At 37.1% G+C, this 22,883-nt stretch overlaps 12 protein-coding genes across 12 annotated transcripts; 7 read left to right on the forward strand and 5 right to left on the reverse strand.

Annotated features, from left to right (window-relative positions):
- Positions 1 to 6: 6 nt before the first annotated feature.
- On the reverse strand, positions 7 to 1,113 carry C9374_001839 (uncharacterized protein; the record flags this gene model as incomplete). The annotated part of the gene is made up of 1 exon (XM_044691190.1): positions 7 to 1,113. The coding sequence occupies one exon, from the start codon at positions 1,111 to 1,113 to the stop codon at positions 7 to 9; it is 1,107 nt and encodes a 368-aa protein (XP_044550796.1).
- A 151-nt stretch (positions 1,114 to 1,264) lies between these two features.
- On the reverse strand, positions 1,265 to 3,437 carry C9374_001840 (uncharacterized protein; the record flags this gene model as incomplete). The annotated part of the gene is made up of 5 exons (XM_044691192.1): positions 1,265 to 1,481; positions 1,566 to 2,306; positions 2,372 to 2,382; positions 2,498 to 2,827; positions 3,039 to 3,437. 5 exons carry the CDS (start codon positions 3,435 to 3,437, stop codon positions 1,265 to 1,267), a joined length of 1,698 nt encoding a protein of 565 aa, XP_044550797.1.
- A 794-nt stretch (positions 3,438 to 4,231) lies between these two features.
- C9374_001841 (uncharacterized protein) lies at positions 4,232 to 5,730 on the forward strand (the record flags this gene model as incomplete). Its single annotated transcript, XM_044691193.1, has 2 exons — positions 4,232 to 5,177; positions 5,225 to 5,730. 2 exons carry the CDS (start codon positions 4,232 to 4,234, stop codon positions 5,728 to 5,730), a joined length of 1,452 nt encoding a protein of 483 aa, XP_044550798.1.
- A 193-nt stretch (positions 5,731 to 5,923) lies between these two features.
- On the forward strand, positions 5,924 to 7,258 carry C9374_001842 (uncharacterized protein; the record flags this gene model as incomplete). Its single annotated transcript, XM_044691194.1, has 1 exon — positions 5,924 to 7,258. The coding sequence occupies one exon, from the start codon at positions 5,924 to 5,926 to the stop codon at positions 7,256 to 7,258; it is 1,335 nt and encodes a 444-aa protein (XP_044550799.1).
- Positions 7,259 to 9,103: 1,845 nt separating this feature from the next.
- On the forward strand, positions 9,104 to 11,130 carry C9374_001843 (uncharacterized protein; the record flags this gene model as incomplete). Its single annotated transcript, XM_044691195.1, has 2 exons — positions 9,104 to 9,428; positions 9,656 to 11,130. The coding sequence occupies 2 exons, from the start codon at positions 9,104 to 9,106 to the stop codon at positions 11,128 to 11,130; spliced, it is 1,800 nt and encodes a 599-aa protein (XP_044550800.1).
- Positions 11,131 to 12,007: 877 nt separating this feature from the next.
- On the forward strand, positions 12,008 to 12,502 carry C9374_001844 (uncharacterized protein; the record flags this gene model as incomplete). The annotated part of the gene is made up of 1 exon (XM_044691196.1): positions 12,008 to 12,502. One exon carries the CDS (start codon positions 12,008 to 12,010, stop codon positions 12,500 to 12,502), a length of 495 nt encoding a protein of 164 aa, XP_044550801.1.
- Positions 12,503 to 13,674: 1,172 nt separating this feature from the next.
- C9374_001845 (uncharacterized protein) lies at positions 13,675 to 14,505 on the reverse strand (the record flags this gene model as incomplete). The annotated part of the gene is made up of 1 exon (XM_044691197.1): positions 13,675 to 14,505. One exon carries the CDS (start codon positions 14,503 to 14,505, stop codon positions 13,675 to 13,677), a length of 831 nt encoding a protein of 276 aa, XP_044550802.1.
- A 1,226-nt stretch (positions 14,506 to 15,731) lies between these two features.
- On the forward strand, positions 15,732 to 16,469 carry C9374_001846 (uncharacterized protein; the record flags this gene model as incomplete). The annotated part of the gene is made up of 1 exon (XM_044691198.1): positions 15,732 to 16,469. One exon carries the CDS (start codon positions 15,732 to 15,734, stop codon positions 16,467 to 16,469), a length of 738 nt encoding a protein of 245 aa, XP_044550803.1.
- Positions 16,470 to 17,009: 540 nt separating this feature from the next.
- Positions 17,010 to 17,372, forward strand: C9374_001847 (uncharacterized protein; the record flags this gene model as incomplete). The annotated part of the gene is made up of 1 exon (XM_044691199.1): positions 17,010 to 17,372. The coding sequence occupies one exon, from the start codon at positions 17,010 to 17,012 to the stop codon at positions 17,370 to 17,372; it is 363 nt and encodes a 120-aa protein (XP_044550804.1).
- A 360-nt stretch (positions 17,373 to 17,732) lies between these two features.
- C9374_001848 (uncharacterized protein) lies at positions 17,733 to 19,940 on the forward strand (the record flags this gene model as incomplete). Its single annotated transcript, XM_044691200.1, has 1 exon — positions 17,733 to 19,940. The coding sequence occupies one exon, from the start codon at positions 17,733 to 17,735 to the stop codon at positions 19,938 to 19,940; it is 2,208 nt and encodes a 735-aa protein (XP_044550805.1).
- A 103-nt stretch (positions 19,941 to 20,043) lies between these two features.
- Positions 20,044 to 21,496, reverse strand: C9374_001849 (uncharacterized protein; the record flags this gene model as incomplete). The annotated part of the gene is made up of 3 exons (XM_044691201.1): positions 20,044 to 20,682; positions 20,834 to 21,095; positions 21,195 to 21,496. The coding sequence occupies 3 exons, from the start codon at positions 21,494 to 21,496 to the stop codon at positions 20,044 to 20,046; spliced, it is 1,203 nt and encodes a 400-aa protein (XP_044550806.1).
- Positions 21,497 to 21,681: 185 nt separating this feature from the next.
- On the reverse strand, positions 21,682 to 22,635 carry C9374_001850 (uncharacterized protein; the record flags this gene model as incomplete). Its single annotated transcript, XM_044691203.1, has 2 exons — positions 21,682 to 22,480; positions 22,604 to 22,635. 2 exons carry the CDS (start codon positions 22,633 to 22,635, stop codon positions 21,682 to 21,684), a joined length of 831 nt encoding a protein of 276 aa, XP_044550807.1.
- Positions 22,636 to 22,883: the final 248 nt, after the last annotated feature.

Genomic DNA, 22,883 nt, shown 5'->3' on the forward strand with positions numbered 1-22,883 from the left:
TATTCTCTAAAAATCCAACAATTTTCCATTGTCAACGCTTCGTTTGACAAGCAAGGCCATCAGAGAACGACCTCTCATAAAAACGTCCAAGTCTGATGAACAATTTGCCAAGATGAGATACCTCTCGTCAATCACTGTTGCAAGTACTCTCAATTGTGTGTCATCGTTGAGAGTTCGAGTTGCTCTCCAAACTGCGCACGTGTCTACATAGGCTTTCTTTAAGAGCATGAGAAGCATTTCCTTCTCCTCTGGAACAATGAAATCATTTCCCAATAAACAAATTTTGGTAGACGCGTTTGAAACATGTTCTCGTTTCACAATTGTGCTAAACAGATGTTCGAGTTCTTCAAGTGAGGGAACTAGCTTTTCCTCTTCTTCATTTTGGGGTATTGGCAACGAGCTCAAAATTACGTGTTCTTTAGCATCAAATATTAAGGCTTGGTGTGCTCCAATGTAATCACCCTCTTTTATCAAATGATTCTTCAAGAGACAAGTATATCTTCCATATTTCTTTTCATCATACTGATCAGGTGTAAATTCACGTTGTATTGTCACTGACGCAACACAGGCATGCTCCGGTTCAGAAATTAATTTTGCAACTCTCAAATCATTCATACTAGAACATGACACAAACACATAGGGATAATAATCCGAGCCATCTCCCAATCGAAGAATGATTTCATCTCCATGATCAGAACAATCTATCATTTCGCTTGAACCTTTCTCAAAAGGTCTCTCCCTCCGCACCAAACACACTTCTTCCTCTCCTTTAGCACATACAAAATCAAAGACACAATCCAAATGTTTTCCTTCAGAGCCTGCCACCACTACAAATTTCTGACTTGCCACATGCTTCATACAAAAAGGCTCTCCGTAATGAATAGGTTTGATATAGGACGGAAGTAATCCTCCAGGCATGGTAATCAGAAACGTATCCTCATCGGATCCGTACTCGGATTTTTCAGAAAATACGAGAGAGCCTTCTCCCTTTCGTTCCATCACGAAACTTGATGTGGTGGACTCTTCTGTCGAGGTACTCGGATCAAGACAAGCCTTCTTTCGGCTCAATTTCAAACAAATATGCGAACCAAAGGCGAGAAGTGTTTGTTGCATTTTTTTAGTGTTGGGAAAAATAAGTGGCCAAATAAGGGTCCATAAAAAAATTGTAAAATTTTTGGCGCTTGATCATCTCATTTACAAAATGACAACATAACACAAATGGTCCACTCGAGAATGATACAAAGACACAACCATCAGCTTTCTCTTATTTAGTGTCCTCATACGATAATACATTTTTGATTTCATCCAAATTTCCTTCATTTCGTGTGGAAGGTTTGATTTTGAGTAAAGACGCAAGAAGTGAATGAATGTGAATGTTGGAAACAGAGTCATAGGCCTTGATGCCACCACTTTTGAAAAGAGGTCCCAAAGCTTGGAAAAAAGCTTGCATGGTAGGTTCTTCATTGTCGTATCCATGATCTCTGTTTTTTTGTGGAATATAGAGATGGAAAATTGATGTTTGAAAATACAAGTTTGATTGATAAAGAGCACAAAATGTTACTTACGCTTTCTCTCCCCACCAAAACATGGAATCAAGTGCACTGTATTCACCAATGTCACTCACTACCAAAACGTCAGGTATTCTCGAATTATTGGTATACTTGAATCGGAATGGCATATCTTCCTTTGTGTAAACTTTGCACTTGTAAGAAAACAAATCAATGGCTCCCTTAATTCCTTCATAGAGCGTACGGATGGCTAATTGACGTGCACTGTGATCTGTATTATTTGGCATGACATAGAAATCAACCAAAGTACCCGAAGTGTATGTTTCTGCTATCGAGTAAATATTAAGTGGTGCCATGTTCATATATGAATAGTAACGATCTAACATGGGTTGAATCCAAATTCCATCTTCTTTTTGTTTCACATTTTCCATGCCATGATCCGATAACACAATGACATTCACATGACTTTCCAATTTTAAAGCAGAAATGGTTTGAAATATATTTGCAACCATATCGTCCACCATTTTGAGAGCATTGTAAAAATATAAACTTTCAGAGGTGAGATTTTTAGAAGGGTCGGGTATGCCATGAAAATGGGCAGCGTCATCAACCCACCCTAAATAATACATTATTAATTTAGGAGCGAGAGCTTCATGATTCTTGGTCATGCTTAAATATGTATTTAACTTGTCAATTCTTTTCTGAATGTCATAATTGTCATGAATGTAAATTGGTTCGTAGAAGGTCGGAAACATGCCTTGAATTTTAACATTTGATGCAGGATAATCATAGCAGGCACTGAGATGGAATAATTAGAGATAAGGTGATTCTATTCTCCAGAAGAAAATTGTGAAAATACATACGTGGATATTTTCTGAAAAAATATATGTTGAAAATCCATGATTTAAGGGTTGTTGAATGAATGATTAATAACAATAAACGAAGTGTTCAATCATGATGGAAAAACAATTCTCTTGCCAAATACCAACCTGTTTTTGAGCGGTAATCCAAATTGGTTCTCCTTGTTCCCACCAAAAGGGGTCAGTGAGTTGTTGTGTGAAAACTTTCGAATCAAAAGGAGCATTCTTGTCGTAAAATTTGTTTGAGGTAATTCCATGAGATTGTACATATTGACCTGTTGCTATTGTATAGTGATTGGGAAAAGTTTTAGTTGGAAACGAGGGCTTTAGTTTGTCAATATAAACTCCCTCTCGTCTCATTTTCAACAAAGTCGGCACATATTGTGGATACAAGTCCAAATAGTCGTATCTGAATCCATCAATTGACAAGACTATGATAACTTGTCTTGGTTTTTCCACCTAGTTTACATCGCAAGGTTCATATTAAAAGTGTATATTTTTGGAGAATGCGTTAAATGTTGAAGAAATAAAGGATCATCGAGTCCAACAAGGTTGTCAATATTAAAATATCATAGTTCAATAAATACCCAATAAATTTGTAGTAGTTGTGTCAATATTATTACCAGACGCCAGTCAACGATCAATGTTCTTTCCACATAAAATAACCTACCAGCAAGAGTACCATTAGTAATATAAAGATTGCAATGACTCCCAATAAAATAAACGTCAGTGTACTTCCCAAACAAGCTTTTAATGGATTAATACTGAATTTTTTTCTCTTCCTTAATCCATGATATTGTGCTTTTGGCTGTTCCGCAAAATATCGATGAGAATTCTGATCACTATTAGAATTGATGTGTGATGGTATCTCATCATCACCCTCATTGAGGTTATCATTATTTATGACCTGATGATTTTGATCATCTGTATGAAGTAATGTCGGAGTTGAATCTCTAAACTCTTCATAATTCACTCCCTCTCGTACTCCTCTTTCAATATCATTCCCATGATCCTCGTAATCATTGGCCAATGATTCATCCCATTCACCATTAGTACTGTAATAATACATTTTTTTTAAGAATGATGAAATGGTCCGAGTGTTGGACGACCCAACGTTGGGTGGAGGTAAATTTCTATGAGAATCATCATCAACAAGATTATGAAATTTTGAAGGAGCAACGGAGCTGTTTGAATGTAAATTCCTTCTCATGGTGAGAACTGTGTGTTGAAATGGAGTCGTGTCGTCCGAACGGTGTGTTGTTCGGAGCCATCCAGAATTTTGTTGCAACGATGAACTGTCGGAAAGTGTGGTTGTTGATGCAATGGTTTCCAAAGGTTCCTTTTCATCATCATGTTGTAATGACATGTCCAGTAACGGGTAATGATGTATAAAACCACCACCAGCGTTGGGTGACACAAACGGACAGTCCACAAGGTATTTTTTAACGTTTGTTCTTTGAAATATCGTTTGAATAATTCAAGAAATATTACTGATCAAATTTGGAAGTTTAGCAGAGAACAATAGACTTGTTCTGAACGAATGAAGGGCAATAGAGTTTCGATTGTGACAAACATATGAGTGGGGTTGAGCACTTTAAATAATTTGCATTTATTAGTTACCTGCTTGCAATTCATAGCTATTTCTGTTCTCTCTATTCATATAAGATAACTGTGGACTAGCTCCACAAATGTTTTCTTCCAGTTAGAATTATCAGGAGCACATCTTAATGGAACAAGAGTGGCAATTGTCCGGAGTGTTTCAAAAACATCATTTCAACCTGTCAAAAAAATGAAGTCAAGTACTCGAATTCTGAAATCAACGTAAATCCGACCTTTACAGTCGAGAAGAAAAATATTATCATCATGATACCACCGCAAACACACAGCATCATTTCAACCGCTCCAAAAAACGACATGGAAATGGATGTACATTCTCAAGAAATAGATGATTCATCGGCACGAAAGAGAAAGATGGAGACAGCAAATAGCAACCATACTTCCGAACAGCATCATGATGAAGAAACCCCAATCAACACCATGGAGCCTAAAACAAAGAAGAAAACTCTATCTAACACAACCAATGTTTCATCAAGCTTTCGCATTAATGATTCTCATGTACCAATGGATGCTAGTGCCTCATCATCCTATGACACAACCACCAATGTTGGACAATTTCATCGTGCATCATCCATGAAGATTCTCTCGTTCCACAATTACAAGAAATGGATAGCACATGAAGTTGCTTCTCTGCTTTGTATGAAGAAATTAGATGGCGGAGCATCATTGGCCGTTGAGAAAGCTCGGACCTTATATAACGCAGGCTTTGATGGGACCTCTCTTGCCAATATCGTACAGGATATCAGGAAACACAACGACAAGCATGCTCTTGAAAAACTTCTAAACAAAGCCAAAGACAACACTGGTATGATTAATCCTTGTCTTTCTGATACTTGTACAACCATTGTTAATTGGGTCAACAATACATTAATTCCCAAGCTTTTTGGGTTATGGGATTCGGCACTCTGCAAACAAAAATTAATAGGAGGTGCTGGATTACTTGAGGATCGAGTTCAGCCTTTGTATCAGGCAGGGTTTAATGGAACATTTCTATTAAGGATTATTTATGAATTGGAGAAGAATGAACAGAATGGTAGTGCATTGACTGATGTTGATTTAGTGAACAAAACTCTCCGAATGGAAATTGATTCATCTACTTGCACAGCTTTGATGGAGTGGGTAAAAGCCGATTTGGTAGCAAAAAACAAGATACAGATACCATTGGTTTTCATTGAACAGCCAAGCATTAATGGTAAGTACTTTGAATGAAATAACAGAGATACTGACCACACAATGAAGAACTTCCGTTCGGATTTCTTGATGACCCTTTTACATGGTTGGAAACATTCCTCTCTGTTGACTTGAAGCAGTGTTTTGAAACAAAGTTGGAACAAAGATATGAACCTCCTTCTGGCACCATGAAAGGATTTTATAACAGAGACGACTTTAAATTCAAAGTTAAACAACTTGTGAAAGCAAATATTACACATTTTCACAAAAACAAAATAGCTGCTATTGACAGAAAAAATTCGTTCAAATATGGAATCATGTCAAACGGAACAGGAAATGGTAAAACAAGAGCATGCAATGAAGTCCAAAACATTATCATGGATATGGACATCAATGAAATTGGCGACAAAAACAATAATGGATTACACTATCGTAAACTCCACACATATATGACTTTGGATAACGGTTCTTATTTGACAAGTGTTGAGGTTGAGAGTGATCCTTTAAAAGAAATAACTGAAGGAAAGATTATTGGATTACGTATTTTAGCAAAAAGTACTTGCATTGGTGAATGAATTGGGTCATTGGTTCAAACCTATTTATACCAAGTCTAATTTTTTCACAATTCAAAATATTGCAAAGAAATTCAAAAAATTTCTTAAAGATAATGAGATTTTAATATGGTCTATAAGCGTTGATGCAGTTCACCATCTTTTTAGCATCTTTCGAGAAAAATGGAAACTACCACTGTACTCGATTGGTAGTTTTATGGTAAATACGGAGCAATTGAATCAAAATTTGGGAAATAATATTTGTTTCATTCCAATATTGTCAGGAATTATGTATGAAGAGTTGGCATTTAAGGCACCCGAGTATGGTAATCAAGAATTTTTTTTACCACCATTAAGCCCGTCAAATTTACATGACATTTTGAAAGATGTTTTTAGAGGTAAAATGTTCTTGTGCAAAACTTCAATGCTTGATATGCTTGAAATAGAGACAACAGAGATTGTGCGGTCTATGGGAATTATGTTATTAGAGGCGTTGGTAATACCAGAAGTTCTCACGCTTACTCTAAACAAAATAATTAGTTTTATGAAATCTATCACTTTTGATACATGGAAACAGTCATCTTCCACGTTGTTTCCCAATTTGAAAGAACAGGTTGATGAAGAGGTTTCACAATACCTTCGACAGGAGACAAAATTTACCAACCATACCTTCCAAAAATCGTTAGTGGCACGATTGCTTTGTGGCTTGTCGCTACCGTTGACTAATGAAGAACAAGATCTTTTTAAATTAGGAAAGATTTATCTCACTGAAAATGGACGATTGTACATTGCTCCACATTATTTCCAACTTGTGATCAGAGCAGATTCATACATTGCTGTTAAATTACCAAAAACCAAACTTGAGATTGATCCACGATATTTTGAGAGAATTGATCTGAAATGTCTTTGTTATAGAATTTTTATGTTGCAACAACGTGGTAACTTCTTAATCACCATTGAACAGTTATTTCCCTCATGCGTGACAGGAGTGGATAAAGATTATTTGTTTACGTTACCAGCAACAACAGAAATGTTCAAAGTTGTAGATCTCACAGAGACATTTATTACTAAAGGCTCAGACGTGGCGCAGTATGATATTGACTGCTCGAAATGCAGAAAACAATTCTCGGAAGTGTATTCATACACATTAAGCACCCATCCTTGTGTCAATGCTCACTTTTGGTTACAAACTTCACTTCACAATCGCACTTCTCTGTTCCTTATACAGCACAGGAATTATGATAGTTGTTTGAATGTTGTAGATTGGTTAAACACGAACAATTTTGCCGATAATGCGTTTGAAAAGTTCGGCAAACAAGAGATTGATGTATACTTTGTAATGATTTCAACTTCAACAATTTCTCAAGAGCAATTGGAAAAGTTAAAGAATCACAAGCACTTTCAAAGGACTATATTAATCAGTCATCACTCGTCGAGAGAGGAATATTTCCCCACACACTTGTTACCTTATTACAAAGCATTCGTGTTTTACAAAGATCAGCACGACAATCAAGAATTAGAGCACCAACAGGACCCAAGAGCAGTCCTTTAAAACCTCAGACTCCCTGGGGAATGTATGGCCGCTCTTAAATTAACAATTAATCATGTACTATAATTTGAGTTCTTGAATTGCCTAATTTCCATCCAAAAGTATGTGAGAATGAATCTACAATATCAAAACTCGACCAATCTCAACAAGTAAATATTCTCCCCAAGATATTTGGAATTGTGTGAAGGAGCAAGTAATCGATTCAAATCGACTCTTCATTTGGCAACTTGATGATAGTTTCAATCTTCAATGTTGTTTTATACAATTTTTCTTTGAGTTTTTCAAGAGCAGGATGAACTCAGTCCTTCTATTCTTTGTTCCATCATCTTGATTGTTCTCACCGTCGCTTCCACCCATTGAAATCGATCAGAAATTGCAGCATACATTCAATTTTAAAATAAAGGTTTATTACGGTTGGAAAAACCCGTCGCATTTTGGTTGTTTTGAGTGCACTGGTAGATCTTTATATTTTGTTCGCAACCATGGCATCTAGCTCAGTTGAAATCCTGTGTTCAGGAAAATTAATTCCATGAGTTAATGATTCCATTCAACAGACAGATCATTGTTTTTAAGACCATTGTTGGGTCCTTTCCCTGGCTTCCAACTGTGATTTGTTGTATTTGTTATTTGCTAATGTGACTCCAGCTTTTTGATTGGACGGCCGTTTTTTGGGTAACGTGTTGGATAACGCCCGGATTACATTCAAAAAAACAATGGTGGCTCTATCGAAAAACTAGAGGGACCAGCAGAACACTGCTCCGTAATACCTCTCTTCCAGCCTATTCTCCATCACGAGCAGCATTTGTTGTAAATGATTCACCTACAGCTCTGTTCGTCGTACGTTCACCGGATTTGATCAATCAAAGCAGCATACCATTTCTTTGGTGCCCTATTGTAGAATGGCTCTCGTTTGCAATTTCAATTTAGCATTTTCTTCGGCAATAATTTTGTATTTGTGCTTGAACTTTTTCAGCTCTGATTGTCAGGTTGTCCGTTCACTAATATGCTTCTCTTTCCAACATTTTTAAGGATAAAGTACTAGTATAAATACAACATTTCACTGTTTTGGTGTGCTTTTTGCTTGAAACTGTTACGCATAACAAACCGTCAGCAAGTGGGTGACCTGTGTACCGTTTTGTTGGCTTGTTGTTGTTGCTATTTTTTTCTATTTTTGTATTTTAAAGAGAAAATCACAACTCCACACCGTTAGCTAATTTTTTCATGCATTTCAAAGAGAGCCAATTTGAAGACCGGGAGTATTCAACAACGTTGACAGTGAATCCTATTGGTCAACTTTTTTGCAAACGAAGAGCGGGTATTGTTTAAAACGATGGAAAAATCGTAATTAAGACTTCCATCTCCTTCGAAGAAAATTTTGACACAACTTTCACAGACCACAATACTTGTTTTACCATAGGTTTCGAAATAACAACTCTAACGGTTGAAATATGCTACGTGTTGCAATGGAAATCATATGACTCAGCTTGGCTTGCTAAACATACAATGAAAGATTCAAATCATCTTCGATACACAAATTTTAGTAGTAAAGTTAAATAATAATGGATTGCGATCGAATCCAACAACTTGCAAATGCGAGAATTGCGCTAGTGTGTGTTATTATAAAATCAAGATTGTTGAGTTTGATGTGTATTAGTTATTGAAATATTGATGGGTGTTGAAGATAGTTATCCACTGATAGAGCTTCTTCGGTGGGGTCACATTAGTTATTTGCTCATCCCAAAAAGATCACGTCGTGGCTAACGAGAAAAAAAATACGTCATCACGATGACTCGCACACTTCTAACATCTCCCAACCGAACTCTCAACGATACAACAAGACGGAACATCATGGCAAAGAGAAGTCTAGCTTCCTTGGCTATGATGATTTTAATAGGAATGATGATGATGACCGGAGTGGTTGTTGTTGTACTGGGAGAAGAAAAGGATAAATCTGCGGGTAGCAGACAAAAGAAAACAGACTCGGTGTATGAACGTTATGATGTCATTGATTTAGTGATTGAAAAGTTATGGAGCAAGGGAAATCCATCCGAAACCTATGGTTATAAACAATTGCCTTTTTGTGATGTAAAGGCTTCTACTGCAACATCTTTGGGAGAGGAGCTCACTGGAAGTGGTGATTCTGTCATTTCAAGTTATGATATTGGATTTCAAGGTACGTATCACTCAAAATATGGAACACAACGAAGAAATAATCATTTCCGTACCTTTTTGAACGGATCATTATCAACAATGTATGAATTATATATTGTTTGGAATTTTTATCGTCGTGATCCTTGTGCTCGAATCATTATTTAACTTTCTCTCATCATCAACCTCGTTCTCTCCGAAAATTATCCCATTATCATCATATATTTATCACTCTTATTACCCATCAAACAGTGGATGTTCCTCCTGAAACCGAACTTTGTGCCAAATCATTAAAGAAGGAAGATTTGGAACGATTACGACAAGCAATCAAAGATGATTATTTAATGCTCATGTACTATGATGGAATTCCAATGATTGTTCACATTGGTTATTATGACTCACTTGAAAACAAGTACTATCTTTACAACAGCTACAAGTTCTCGTTGACCTACAATGGAAATCATGTGATTACTGCCCTCGCTACACCATCCTCAAAGGTAGATGTTACTTCAAATGATGTCACTCAAATCAAATTCAAATACTCTGCAGAATGGAAATCAACAACAAAACAATACGTTACACGTGTGAATTACTTTATCAACATGAACTTTAACAGCGAAGAGTTGGAAATTCAATGGTTCTCAGTGATTAACAGTTTGATTTTTATTTTAGTTTTGACTTCTTTCTTGACATTTATTATTATCCGAATGCTCAGAAAGGATTATGATGCAATGGACTTGGAGCAAGACTCTCAAGAAAAAGAAGAAACCGGATGGAAACAATTACACGCCGATGTGTTTAGATTCCCTTCCAACATTAATCTCTTATCTGCCATTCTCGGAAATGGAGCTCAATTATTATCACTCATTTTTTGTTTGCTGTTCTTGGGTGCATTGGGAGCATACTATCAAGATTATGGATACAAGGCAGTTACAACATCACTTGTTATTGTTTACACTCTTACCACCGGTATTAATGGTTATGTTTCCGGTAGCTACTACAAAAAGTTTGGTGGTGAGTCATGGATCAAGAATACTGTAACCACACTACTCGTTTTCACACTTCCAATGGCTATAACATGGTCAATTTTGAACACCATTGCTGTTTCATATGGATCTACAGCTGCTTTACCTTTCAAAACTGTTGCAATTATTGTTGCACTCTATGTTGCAGTGTCATTCCCACTTCTCTTGTTGGGTGCCATTACAGGTAAGAACTTTACTAAGGGATTTGAGGCACCATGTAGAACCAAGAAGGTTCCACGTGAAATACCTCCAGTGGTTTGGTGGAAGGGAGAAAATGTGCTGGCATCTGTTGCTGGATTTTTACCATTCATCTCCATTTATATTGAGTTGCACTATTTGTATTTGAGCATGTGGGGTCACTATGGACATGTTCCATTCCCAATTGTATTGATGGTGGTCATTATTTTGATTACTGTTACAAGCTGTATCACCATTTCACTCATTTACTTGACACTCTCGCAAGAAAATCATCACTGGTGGTGGAGAAGTGTTAAATTTGGTGGAGCTAGCAGTATTTTCATCTTTGCCTATTCCATGTATTATCTTGTGGACAGTGGCATGTCAGGAATTTTGCAAGTTTCTATTTTTATTGGATATACGTTTATTTTATGTTTGGCAGTATTCTTAATGATGGCTACTGTTGGATTTTTGTCGAGTTTAACCTTTGTTAAGAACATTTACCGATCCATCAAGTGTGATTAAATGTCATGGTTTTACGAAAAATCTTCACAAATAAACAGTGAACATAAAATATTCGTTTTGACAAGTCGTTTTACATGAATTCTCAAACATCGTGCAAACAGTCCCCAATACTTTACTTAATAGAATTTCCTCGAACCGTAGGACATTTGTTCACAATGCCTGAGTGGTCATTGTGGTAAATTTCTCAACTGAGTGAATGATGAACAGGTATTTATTTGATCAATTCGTTAAGAGACTGTCTTTCAGCATCTTCATCAATGCTCTCTTCAAGTTGTGAATTTGACTTCCTCTCACAAGAAATAACTATCAAAAACCCTCTCAATTAAATCTGGTACTCGAATATTCCTCTATATTGTCCATCTCATACAAGAGCCAGCTCTTTATTGGTAATGGAAGGACACTTGAGTTTCCAACTCCCTTGATTCAATATTTTTAAATGTGACGTCCCTCCTGTCGATGAAAATCAAAAAATTTCCTTTATGAAATTTACCACAATGACCATTCAGCATTACAGTATTTCATTAAGGAAATTTACTAGTTCAAAAAACTCTTTTAAAAATTCCTTAATGGAAAGTTGTAGAGCCACCATTTCTTGTTATCGTAGTGGGCTCAAAGCGCTCCTTCACTTTGACCAATGAGCTCCTCGGATCACGTTACAAATTTTAAAAGTAACCATTTCAAGACAAATACTACGCGACGATGAGCTTGTGTTCCATCTTCCTCATTGGGGCGGGCCTACGCCGAAATTTTTTTGGTCAACCACATAAAACATCTCTCCTGTCCGCCTGAATTACAAAGGCTCATTCAAAAAAACCAATCCAACAACTAATACTAATACTACTACTACTACTACTACTAGTACTATTTAACAATGACCATGAAACGCCTTTCCTTGTGTCTTTTCCTTGTCCTTTTCTGTGTCTTGACTTTGCAAGCTTCCTACCATTCCGTTCTCGCTCAGCAATGTAAAAACAGAAAGCCTTTCGCTAACCCAGCCCCATGTTCAGGTTGTACCTTCTGTACAGCCACTGCCTCATCCTCCTGTTGTACTGCTCAAGAAGATTCTGCTGCTTCCTTGAGTGCTTCTTTGGGTAAAATCATTTCTCAAGGTTGTTATGAACAAATGGCGATGGCTGCTTGTGCTGTTTGTGATCCTAAAAATTCACAATATATCAACACTGATACTATGCAAATGAAAGTCTGTAAGAGTGCTTGTCAAAGATTGGCCAGTTCATGTGGTACATCAAGTACAATATGCGATAGTTTACCAACCACTGATTGTTGGAGTGAGGCAAGTACTGTGAAGAGTTTGCAAGTGATGGGAATGATGATGGTTGTCATGTTGTTGATGAGTGTCTTCTTGATGTGGTAAAAGTAGTCGACTCCTCAGTGATGATTTGGCAATATTCTCTCATGAGAAAACACAATTGATTCAATAAATTTATTGTTGACACTTGGTCAAAGAGATACCAACTCTCTCTGTTTGCATGTGTTGTTTTTGGAAAGAAGAAGAACATCTTTCCTTCTGTGAACGTGTATCACTGCCATTTGGTGTGAACAGATAGGTGTCACGAGTGAAAGTTTCACAACTTGAAGAGTTTCCACTTCAGGAGCTGTTTCCTTGGCAACGAACCACACTGAGGTTACATTGAAACTCCCCACGACACTTGAAGTGTTTGGGATGGACCTTGAATCTATGAAGGCCAAACTTTATTGTTGGAAGAGGACCATGTTTCAATCTCCAATGTAATAATTGGGACTCCTCTTTCGGCGAGTAGGAGGAAATTTCTAGAGAGATGAAGAATGTTCGATCGTCTGGTGTGGTGTGGACCATTTCCAGGATGATGAGAATTACCTGTCATCCGAGTGTATATGCCTGTAACGATTGATTTCCTCAAACCGAAACGAGAGTGAATATCAGATTTTTTCCTTGTTGTTTTCAACAGTATTGTCGAGATTGCTTCGAAAACACACACTGAAAGAGTTGCATACGAAATCAAGAACCGTTTAATTAAACAAACAGATAATTCTGTTCCTTACAGAATGAAAGCAAAGGCCTCAGCTCTTGTTGCTCAACGACATTTGTTCACATGGACCTAAAGGTCAATTAGGTCATCGTCATTTAGTAATATCTTGCAAGAGTGCTGAAAATCCGAAACTAGACGCTCCTTCCATTTATAATTATTGGTATTATGATCCATATTTTTACGTGTGGCCCATTTAAAGACAGCTTCACTGCCGACCCATCTCCATTTGCGCGCATTACTAATACGTGGTCTTTCCAACAAAGTTTTTGGTCAACCTCTCACATTTGTCACAAACTTCTACGAAAAATAAGGCATATTTCAAAAAAAAAAAACCAATCCAACTCCATGTTCCGGTTATAGAAGACAAAGGTTTCTTTCATGTTCATTAAGGAGGATCTCAAAAATCCGTTCTGGACTGATACCTCCAGTAGCAAGAACTTGTCGAGTGGTTTACACTCAGTTTCAGAGGATTTCCAGTTCCATTCGTGGCACGCACGAATTGTTTTACGATAACAAGTCAAAAAGTCTCGTTGTTGTTGAAATCTGCTGCTTGTTTATTATCACGAACAGTGCTTGAATGCTCATTTAGCAAGGATTGTTCATTGAGACATGTTTCGTTTTCATCAAGAATGTCACAATTCGTGCTTGGTTGTTCATTCTCAGAATGATCTTCAATCGAATCATATTCCGCGTTGGCATTGGAACGAGTGACACAAGGTCCTCCCAATTCGTGCAACAATCCACCAATATATTCGTGGTGGATGAAATCTTGCATTGTCTTTACGTTGGTTGAATCGTCGAGTTGTTGTTGTTCGCAGTGATGATCCTTTTCGGATAAAGTCGAATCCGCAGTAGAGGAGTATTCAAATTTGAAGGTACATGTTTGGTCACAGATAACATTGAAGGTATCCATTTCTTCCGATTCTGATGATGACACATTGTCGTTATCACAATCCTCTTCGTAATCTTCTTCAGTGACTTCATCGTCGTCATCGTCGTCATCACTATATTCCTCATCATCCTCTCCCTCCTCCTCATCGTCGTCACTGCATTCACTCACAAAGCTAAAGTAAGCAGAGACTGCAGCAGGACTAATCGGAGTTGCACAATCTTGTTGAGAGGCATCATAATCATATTCTTCACATTCTTCATCCCATTCCTCATCATCGCATTCCTCCAAGTCATTGTCAAGTGTGCATTCATCTTCTCTTTGAATATGTTTCAAACTTTCCGAAAGAAGTTCATAACGCATAAAGTTGACATCAAAGCCTTCACCAATTTCAGCTTTCCATTGCTCAATCATACGATCGGCATTTTCAATTTCCTTCTCGCAATACCAAAGATCCATGTTGTGTCAATCAAGAGTGGTCAAATTGAGAGAGAGATAGAAGTAGTCGTTGTTGTTGTTGTTGTAGTGATTTCAGTAGTCGTTGAAAAGTTATTCGTTGTTGTTATGTTTGTTGCTAAGAGATGCAAGAGTCAAGTAATAGTAGTAGTCTTTGTGTATTATTGAGTCTTCCCATCAAAGCCTTTTAAGTCTTTCAAGCAACCGTTGCTATCCGAGAGAGCGAGAGCAGAGCACGTTTGTTGTTTTTTTTTGTATGAGCTCGCACGGTTGCAAAAACACGATCTTTTTTAATGCGCGCTTCCAAAATCCCATCAACGTGATGAAGGACACAACGTGTTTTTTGGTTTTTATGCGACCATAAATGACGAAAAGATTCTGGGCGCAGAGGATATTCAAAGAAGATTCCAAAAGAGAATCCCATATTGATCGTACCAATCAAATCGGGAGAAAATCGAGAGTTTGTGAAATTGATTCAAAAAGGACCTCATATTGATTGACCACCAATGGTTGTGTGAGAAATGTTATTATTATTAATAATACAGTATTGTAGCAAACAGTCGTACGTATGGAATGTTTCTTAGGTAACTTTAAAGAGCGTCTGCAGAAGGACAAATAGAATTATTGAACGAATGGAATGTTAAGCGCGACGGTAAAAAGTTTGTCCTCGTTAACAAGTCTCGATTGGGGAGATCGGATTATTGTTCCTACACGTGGTTTGGGTGTTTCCACGGAAATGGAAAAAGGAATAACACTGGACGATGCATCTGTTGAAGTACGGGTCGTTGAAAGGAAAAGGACATGAAGGTATTTGAGTGTTATTTGGACAAAATGGAGAAGGATTAATGATGAACTCATTTAGAGAAAAAGGATAGCAAAATATTCAAGGAATTGGTTTTTGCCTTTTATAGATGTACAGAATGTAATGGTTTGGTGTAAGTTTTGATTAGTGACAGATGTACAGGATGGTTTACCGAATGTAATTTGGATACATTGTATGGTTTCACTTTTCAATGATAACCATGTGGACATACAAAACTCAACTGACCAAAGATCTTGGTGAAAAAATGTCTATACACGAATTTCACACGACAAACTCGGAATTTCATGAAATTTACCAGACCAATGATAAATTCTTTTCATCATGCTTCATTACCATCACGATTGGTTTCAAAATTTCGAATCATGCAATCGTTAAACCCAACACAAATTGTAAACACTTTTAAAAAATGTTTCGATTCAACACAAGCCAAAACGTTTCACTCTCCAATCGGACCTCTCGTATCATCTTGGGAGGTGCCTTTTGCTTTGCTGGTCTCGTATATGGATCCATGGGATGGGAACCTTTCATGGATGGCTATCATAGCACCACTCCGAGATTTAAAGAAACCGTCGGAACGGTCATTGAGCCTCATGGTCAGACCTATGATCGTCGGGATCCCAATCATCTCATCGTTCCAGTGATTGAATTTAAAGCTGAAGAAAAACATCAAGATTCATCGGAGCATTCAAACTCAACAACACCAATTATTGCCTATCGAACACTCCACAACAAGGTTTATTCCAATCTCTTCTTTGGGTTGGACAAACGAGATGTTGCACAATTAAACATTCCTCAATACATGCCTCCCGGAACACGAGTCAAAGTTTGGTATGATGAAAAGGATCCCACTCATAGTGTAGTCGTTCCTGGAATGGCATGGGGAGCCATGGAAACTAATGCCTTTGCATTGAGTTCTATTATTACAGGAGTTGTGTTAGGTTCATGTGCCGATGATTTATCCAAGGTGGAAAATATGAAAAAGTATAAAGTGAGAGTGGGCATATTGGGACTTGCACTCGTCATGATGGCAGCGAGCATGTCAATTCCTTCGAGATTGAGGAAGTACGTGTTGCAAGGTACTGAGGAAGAGAGGCGGAAAAGATGGGTAGATCCATATATTGTGGTGGAAAAGAATAATGAGTAATAATTATAATAATTATTTGAAATTATGTAATGGATTTGAGTTTTAATTTGGGAGATTGATAATGTGAATGAGATCATTTCAATGCAAGTTGTGACTTTTTTGAAATACTTGTAGTGAAACAACATGTGAGGAATTTTATCATTCATTTGGATTATTGAGCGCAGTAATTTGTAGAATAAACATCAAGATGGAAGAGGACAACACCATACTTCTTTAAAAAACAGTCTTCCATGAGGCACAAGCTAAAAGGTCAATGATTTTAATCTCTTTGTGCTGGTAACAGGTCACTGATGTGAATCCTCTTCACAACTATGGCTTGCCCTTTCATAATTGGAATATCAGGTAAGAAAATCTGTTGAGAGAGCAAAGAACTAAGGTTTTGGAGAGAAATTAGAGAGTTGCCCGAGTCGAGGTGACCAAAGGAGCCTTCGAATTAGAAGCTCAAAATAGTTTCGTCCTCTTTCTTCTCCGTGCTCAAACACGAAAGAAATAAAAAGCAAAAAATATCTCATCACACTCTGACCACAACAACAACACACCATGAAATACAAGGACGACCCAGAAAATACCTTTGAAAAGAGAAAGGCCGAAGCCAGCAGAATCAGACAACGATACTCTGACCGTATTCCAGTGATATGTGAGAAGGCAGAAAAATCAAACTTCCCTGATATTGATAAGAAGAAGTATTTGGTGCCAGCCGATCTCACGGTTGCTCAATTCGTTTATATTATTCGTAAGAGAATCAAGATTGATTCAACAACGAATATTTTCATTTTCGTGAATAACGTTTTACCTCCTAGTGCTGCTCTGATGAGTCAATTGTATGAGGAACAACGTGATGATGATGGATTTTTATATGTTACCTACAGCGGAGAGAATACATTCGGAGACCAAGATCAATAATGTTCTTGTTGTTGCAACAACACGTAGTTGAAATATAACGGTTGTTGAAGAGAGGTGGAGAATATTCTAGTAGTCCAATGCCCCACAGTAGCAGTTTTGAGAGAATACCGATAATAACCACCATCACATTCAAAAACCGTTATTTCAACGCAGCAAGAACAACAAATTCTCCACTCTCACCTTTCATCATAATGATCCATTCCGTTTCGGTATATTCCATTAATTATCTGGAACACCCTTTTCTCTCTCACTTTCATCATCACCACTTGTATCCGTGCTTGTGAACAATAAAATTCATTCTTGAACAATTTCCAGCACGCTTTCAATGCTTGTTCAAATTAAATTTAAAAAAAAATTTTTATGTCGTTGCTTGATGAGTTTTTTGCGGATGTGGCCGATTCCTCGGATACTGCTCCATCGGTTTCATCCACCACGACCAATGCATCATCGGCTTCAGTGAGTGGAGCAGGAGCTTTCCCAACAGGATCAAGAATTTTTAATCACCCTACTACAACAACAACAACAAGTATGGGCGGAGCAGCACTTGTTCTCGGATCATCTTCGTTGTTGCAACATCCACCACCTCCAACACCTACCTCGGCATTATCATCTTCTTCTGCAAACAGCATGATATTTCATCCACAACTACATCAGGGTCATTCACAATTATCCATGATGCTTGATGATGATGGTGCTTCCACAACCACAGATGAAGCCTCAAGCTCGGGAGCACCTCTTCATTTGAACAGTTTAAATCAAAATTCTCAGAATAGATTCCATCAAGATCATGATGCCCTCTCAACGACTTCATCCATGAGCACTTTCTCGTCGGGATCACACAGCCATTTTGTTCCTGACATTACAGCAGCAAGTAGCAGTGCTACTGGAACGACGACACCATCAATATCCAACCTTCACGTTTTATCTTTAAAAAATACAATTCCAACAATTCCACCACCCATAACGAGCTTTTCTGCACTGTTACAGGACGCAACTTTCAATCGTCACATGTTCAAAATTAAAGAATTTACAAAAACGGAAGGAAAAATTTTGAAAACAGGAGCTTCGTTACAGGAGGATGAGGAATATCCATATATTTTAGCTAGCAATTCATACATTCTTTCCATAGATCAAGAAATTGATAGTTTATTTATTCAGTTGAAAGGATTTTATGCTGAAAAGTTTAAAGATTTGGAAAATAATGTGACAGATCCTGTAAATTATGTACAAACAGTTTTAAGAATTGGAAATGGAGTGCCATTGGTAGCTCCAAGAGGAACAAGCTCTACCTTTTCTGATATTGACTTGAGCGATTTATTACCACCCTCCACAATCATGATTTTAAAAGTTACAGCTGCCAACGAAGGAACTTTTACTGTTTCTCTCAGTGAAGATAAGTGGAAAAAAATTGAACAATTATGTAGAGACATTTTGCAACTGGATGAATCTAAAGAGAACATTTTGGACTATGTTTCCATGAGAATGGCATACGTAGCTCCAAATTTGAGCGCTCTTGTAGGCACAAGAATTGCAGCGCAACTCATTGGAGCAGCAGGAGGTATTTTATCCCTGTCACAAACATCAGCCGATGTTCTCCAATGTCTAGGACGAGATAAGAAGAAACTTGAGGGCTTATCATCGAACACATTCATGAGCATGTTACCAAAACGAAAGGCTAACCTTGTTGGAGATTCTCAAGACTTACCCACTCAACTAATTTCATATAATGCAAGTGACTTTTCTCACATGCGACACACTGGCTTTGTAGGTTTGTGCGATTTAGTAATGGAGCATACACCTCCACGTGAAAAATTACGAAAGAAAGTTTCGCGAGTAGTGGCTACAAAATGTGCTCTAGCAGCTCGAATCGATAGCTGTAACTCCGCAAAAGATGGATCTGAAGGACACAAACTCAGAGAAGATGTTCTTGCCTTTATCAAAAAACTCATGGAACCACCAAAGAGAAAAGAAGACAAGCCACTACCAGCACCAGATGCCATCAAGAAGACCAACAGAGGAGGTAAAAAATCAGCCATAGAAAAGGAGTTGTCACGAACTTCAGAACTTCGAAAGAAATATGAAAGATTGGAATTTGGTACTGAGGGAACTGATGACTCTTACATTGGTGACGGCTCAGGTACCATGCTCATGAAAGAAGGAGCCAAAGGACTCGGTCAATCCCTTCGATTGAAGAGTGCCATTCTCTCTGCCGGTAAAAAATATGAAAGTAGGAATAGAAAGAAGCAAACGAGCAAGACACCTCTGGGTACCTCTTCAAGTGCTGCTGGTGCTTCAGTTTCAGAGTCTGCAGCATACTTTGATGGTATTAGTACATTGTCGAGCACTTCGATATTTAAAAGTGGTACTGCAACGCAAATTATTAGAACTGGTACAGCCACATCTATGGCAATCAATGATAAAAACGAAATGGAGCTTCTGAATCCAAGTCTCATCGAGGAAGAAAAGAAGAAGCATGAGAAAAAGAAGACAAGCTATTTTTCAGCAGAGACAAAATTCAAAAAGATGGACACTTCAATGGCTCCACCAACGGTTGCAAAAAAGAAGTAAAACCTGGTCACTAAAATTGACCGGAATGTTATTTTCATTGAAATAACACAAATGTGTGAACTGACCTTCGTTGAATATATGTGTCACTTTATTGAGCTCTGCATCAATTCGAATGTCGTCGTTGTTCTTTTTGGTCTTCATCAATTCGATCCTTAATAATTTTCTCGGAAAGTCTACTGATGGAACTGCAATACTTTTTCATGTCATTGTGCAGTTCAAGAGCTTTGAGCTGTCCTTTTTGAATATTCTCCAACTTGTAGGGCCCGTATTGAATTCGAATGATCCTACTCACGGGATAATGTAAATGTTGGAAAATCTTTCTAATTTCTCTATTTTTTCCTTCATGTAAAACTACCTTGATCCAACTCGATTTTTCTCCCTCTCTGTGAATAGTCGCATCCATTCCTGCGTAGTGAACTCCTTCAATGCTAGATCCTTTTCGAAGTGAATCTAACATGGATTGAGTCACTTTGCCATGAATTTTGATCAAATAATGTCGTTGTAGACCTGTTTGAGGGAGTTCTAAGTGACGTGCAAGCTGTCCATCATTGGTTAATAATAAAAGTCCTTCAGAATTATAGTCCAGTCGTCCCACTGATATTAAATGTCCAAATCCAAGTCGTTCAAGTCTTTGATATAATGTTTCGCGATTTCCTTGATTGTCAACTCGACTACATAAAACTTCTCGTGGCTTGTGATAGGCATAAATTTTCACATGACTCAATACTTTATCGTTATTAATCTAAATGGTGTCATTTCAAAGTAATAAATGGTTAAATAAGTCATTATCATTCATTCAAAAGAAGTAATAAAATCAATAATTACATCAATAGTTCAATAATTAAATAATTAAATAATTCAACAATTAAATAATAAATACTCATTCCACCTACTTTTTCACCTCTAACCGTAACACTATCAAAAAACGGATTAATTTTACAACCTGTCTCTGTAACAACCTCTCCATTCACTTTTACAACTCCTTCTTTAATCAATTCCACTCCTTGTTGCTTGGAACACACTCCCATTCTCGATAAATATTTTGAAACTCGTTCGGAACAAGCTCTTTTTTCCTTCTCTACTTGATTCAATACGGGAGGTAAATGACCAAGTTCTTTAAATATTTTTTGTCTGGTGGAGGTTACGGGAAGAGTTCTACATCATGAAAATGATAAAAAAAAGATTAAAAAGGAAGAAATTTGATGAATCATTCATCTCATCATCACGATGAGAAATATTATTATGAATACTTACAATACAAAAGAATCATGTTCCGATAGGGAAGGTTGTACGGAGGATGGTAATTGGGAAGGAATATCATCATTCAATTCATCATCATCATGTTCATCGTTGTTCTTGCGATTGGGTCGTTTGGAAACGACAACGGTTGCATAGGAATGATGGGGTTGATGAGAGAAGAACGTTTTTCTAGTACATAAAAGAAACGAAGGATGATGTTGATGAAACCATGCAGTGGTTGATGATGATCCGAAGAATGAAGAAGAACATGAAAGTCTTCCGAAAAGAGAAGTTCGGAATGGAAGAATGTTCAACATTTTTTTTTTGGAGAAAAATTCAAATAATTGTTTAAATTAATTATTTACAACATTAATTTCTATGCTATTTCTATACTATTGAATCAAAGAGAAAAGACGTATTGTCCATGATGCCTAATTGGAGGGAATATTGGTTAATTTTAACAGTTAACATTACAAAAAGTGTCAAATATTATCTTTGACATTTAAAATCCTGATTCAATTAAATAATCAGCAAATTTATCCAACGTTTTTCGAACAGTTCCAAATTGTTGCTGAACGGTCATGTCTTCATGTTGAAAATGGAGTGCTGATAAATTCACCATTCCTGTCAAGATACATTTCAAAGTTGTCACACAATAGAATACATGTGTCGGAGGAATTAAGAACTTGGCATGTTCAACATCGAAGACCTTTGCTAATGGAAGGGAAGCCGTCGAAGTATCATCTCCAAAGTTCCAAGAAGCTAACAGGGCACTATATTGATCGATTTGAATAATTCTGAAAAATTGGTTTCCACAAAAATTAATTTCTAATCCAATATTCGTATTGTTATTTGAAAAACTATTGGAAACACTATTATTTGAAGAAGAATTGGATGAAGCAGATGCTCCTGCTGCTCCTCCACTTTGTGAAAAAATTCCTTTTTTAGAAAAAACGAGAGAGTTCAATATGTCATGCTCATTCAAATTGGAATGATTCGATCCTCCTGTATGATTATTACTTGTAGCTTGTTGATGACTATTGTTATGAATATCGTATTGTATCAGAACAGAATCGGAATTGGAATGATGTAACGGAGATTCAAAATGTGATTTTTTCACACCATTCAACGTTGTAGATTTCATTCGATTTTCTAATTTTCGTTCTCGTTCTTCCTCTAAATACGATAACAACGTTTTGATTTGATTTTTCGAAATGTCAATTCCTGAAGATTGCGCCCATTTTGTTCCATTGAGACCATGAATGGCTCCATGTGAAAAATATCGGGATTTTACAATGTTGCTGTTGATGGGAGTGGAGAATGACAGTTATGACAACACGTTCGATCATTCATTCATCATTAATAAAAAATTAAATTTTGTTAAAATTGGAATTATTGTATTTTGAATAATGATAAGTACATACTTGTCAATGTAGTGTTGCCAATGAGAAGCCATGATGATAATGTTAGAAGAATGCCAATGATGAATGTTTCCGAGAGGTTTCCAAGCGCTCGAGTTCACAGCAACAATTATTTTTTTGATCACTGACAGCCAACAACCTGTTGTCAAACTCAATCATGGTCGATACGATAATTCAATCTCACTCAATCTTTACTACAACTGTAGCAAAAAGTACATGTCTCTGCAATTGGACCTTGTTTCATTACCTCCAAAAAAATTACAATTTAATCCATGACATTGAT

The sequence above is a fragment of the Naegleria lovaniensis genome, assembly GCF_003324165.1.
Source record: "Naegleria lovaniensis strain ATCC 30569 chromosome Unknown tig013, whole genome shotgun sequence".
Classification (NCBI taxonomy): Eukaryota; Heterolobosea; class Eutetramitea; order Acrasida; family Naegleriidae; genus Naegleria; species Naegleria lovaniensis.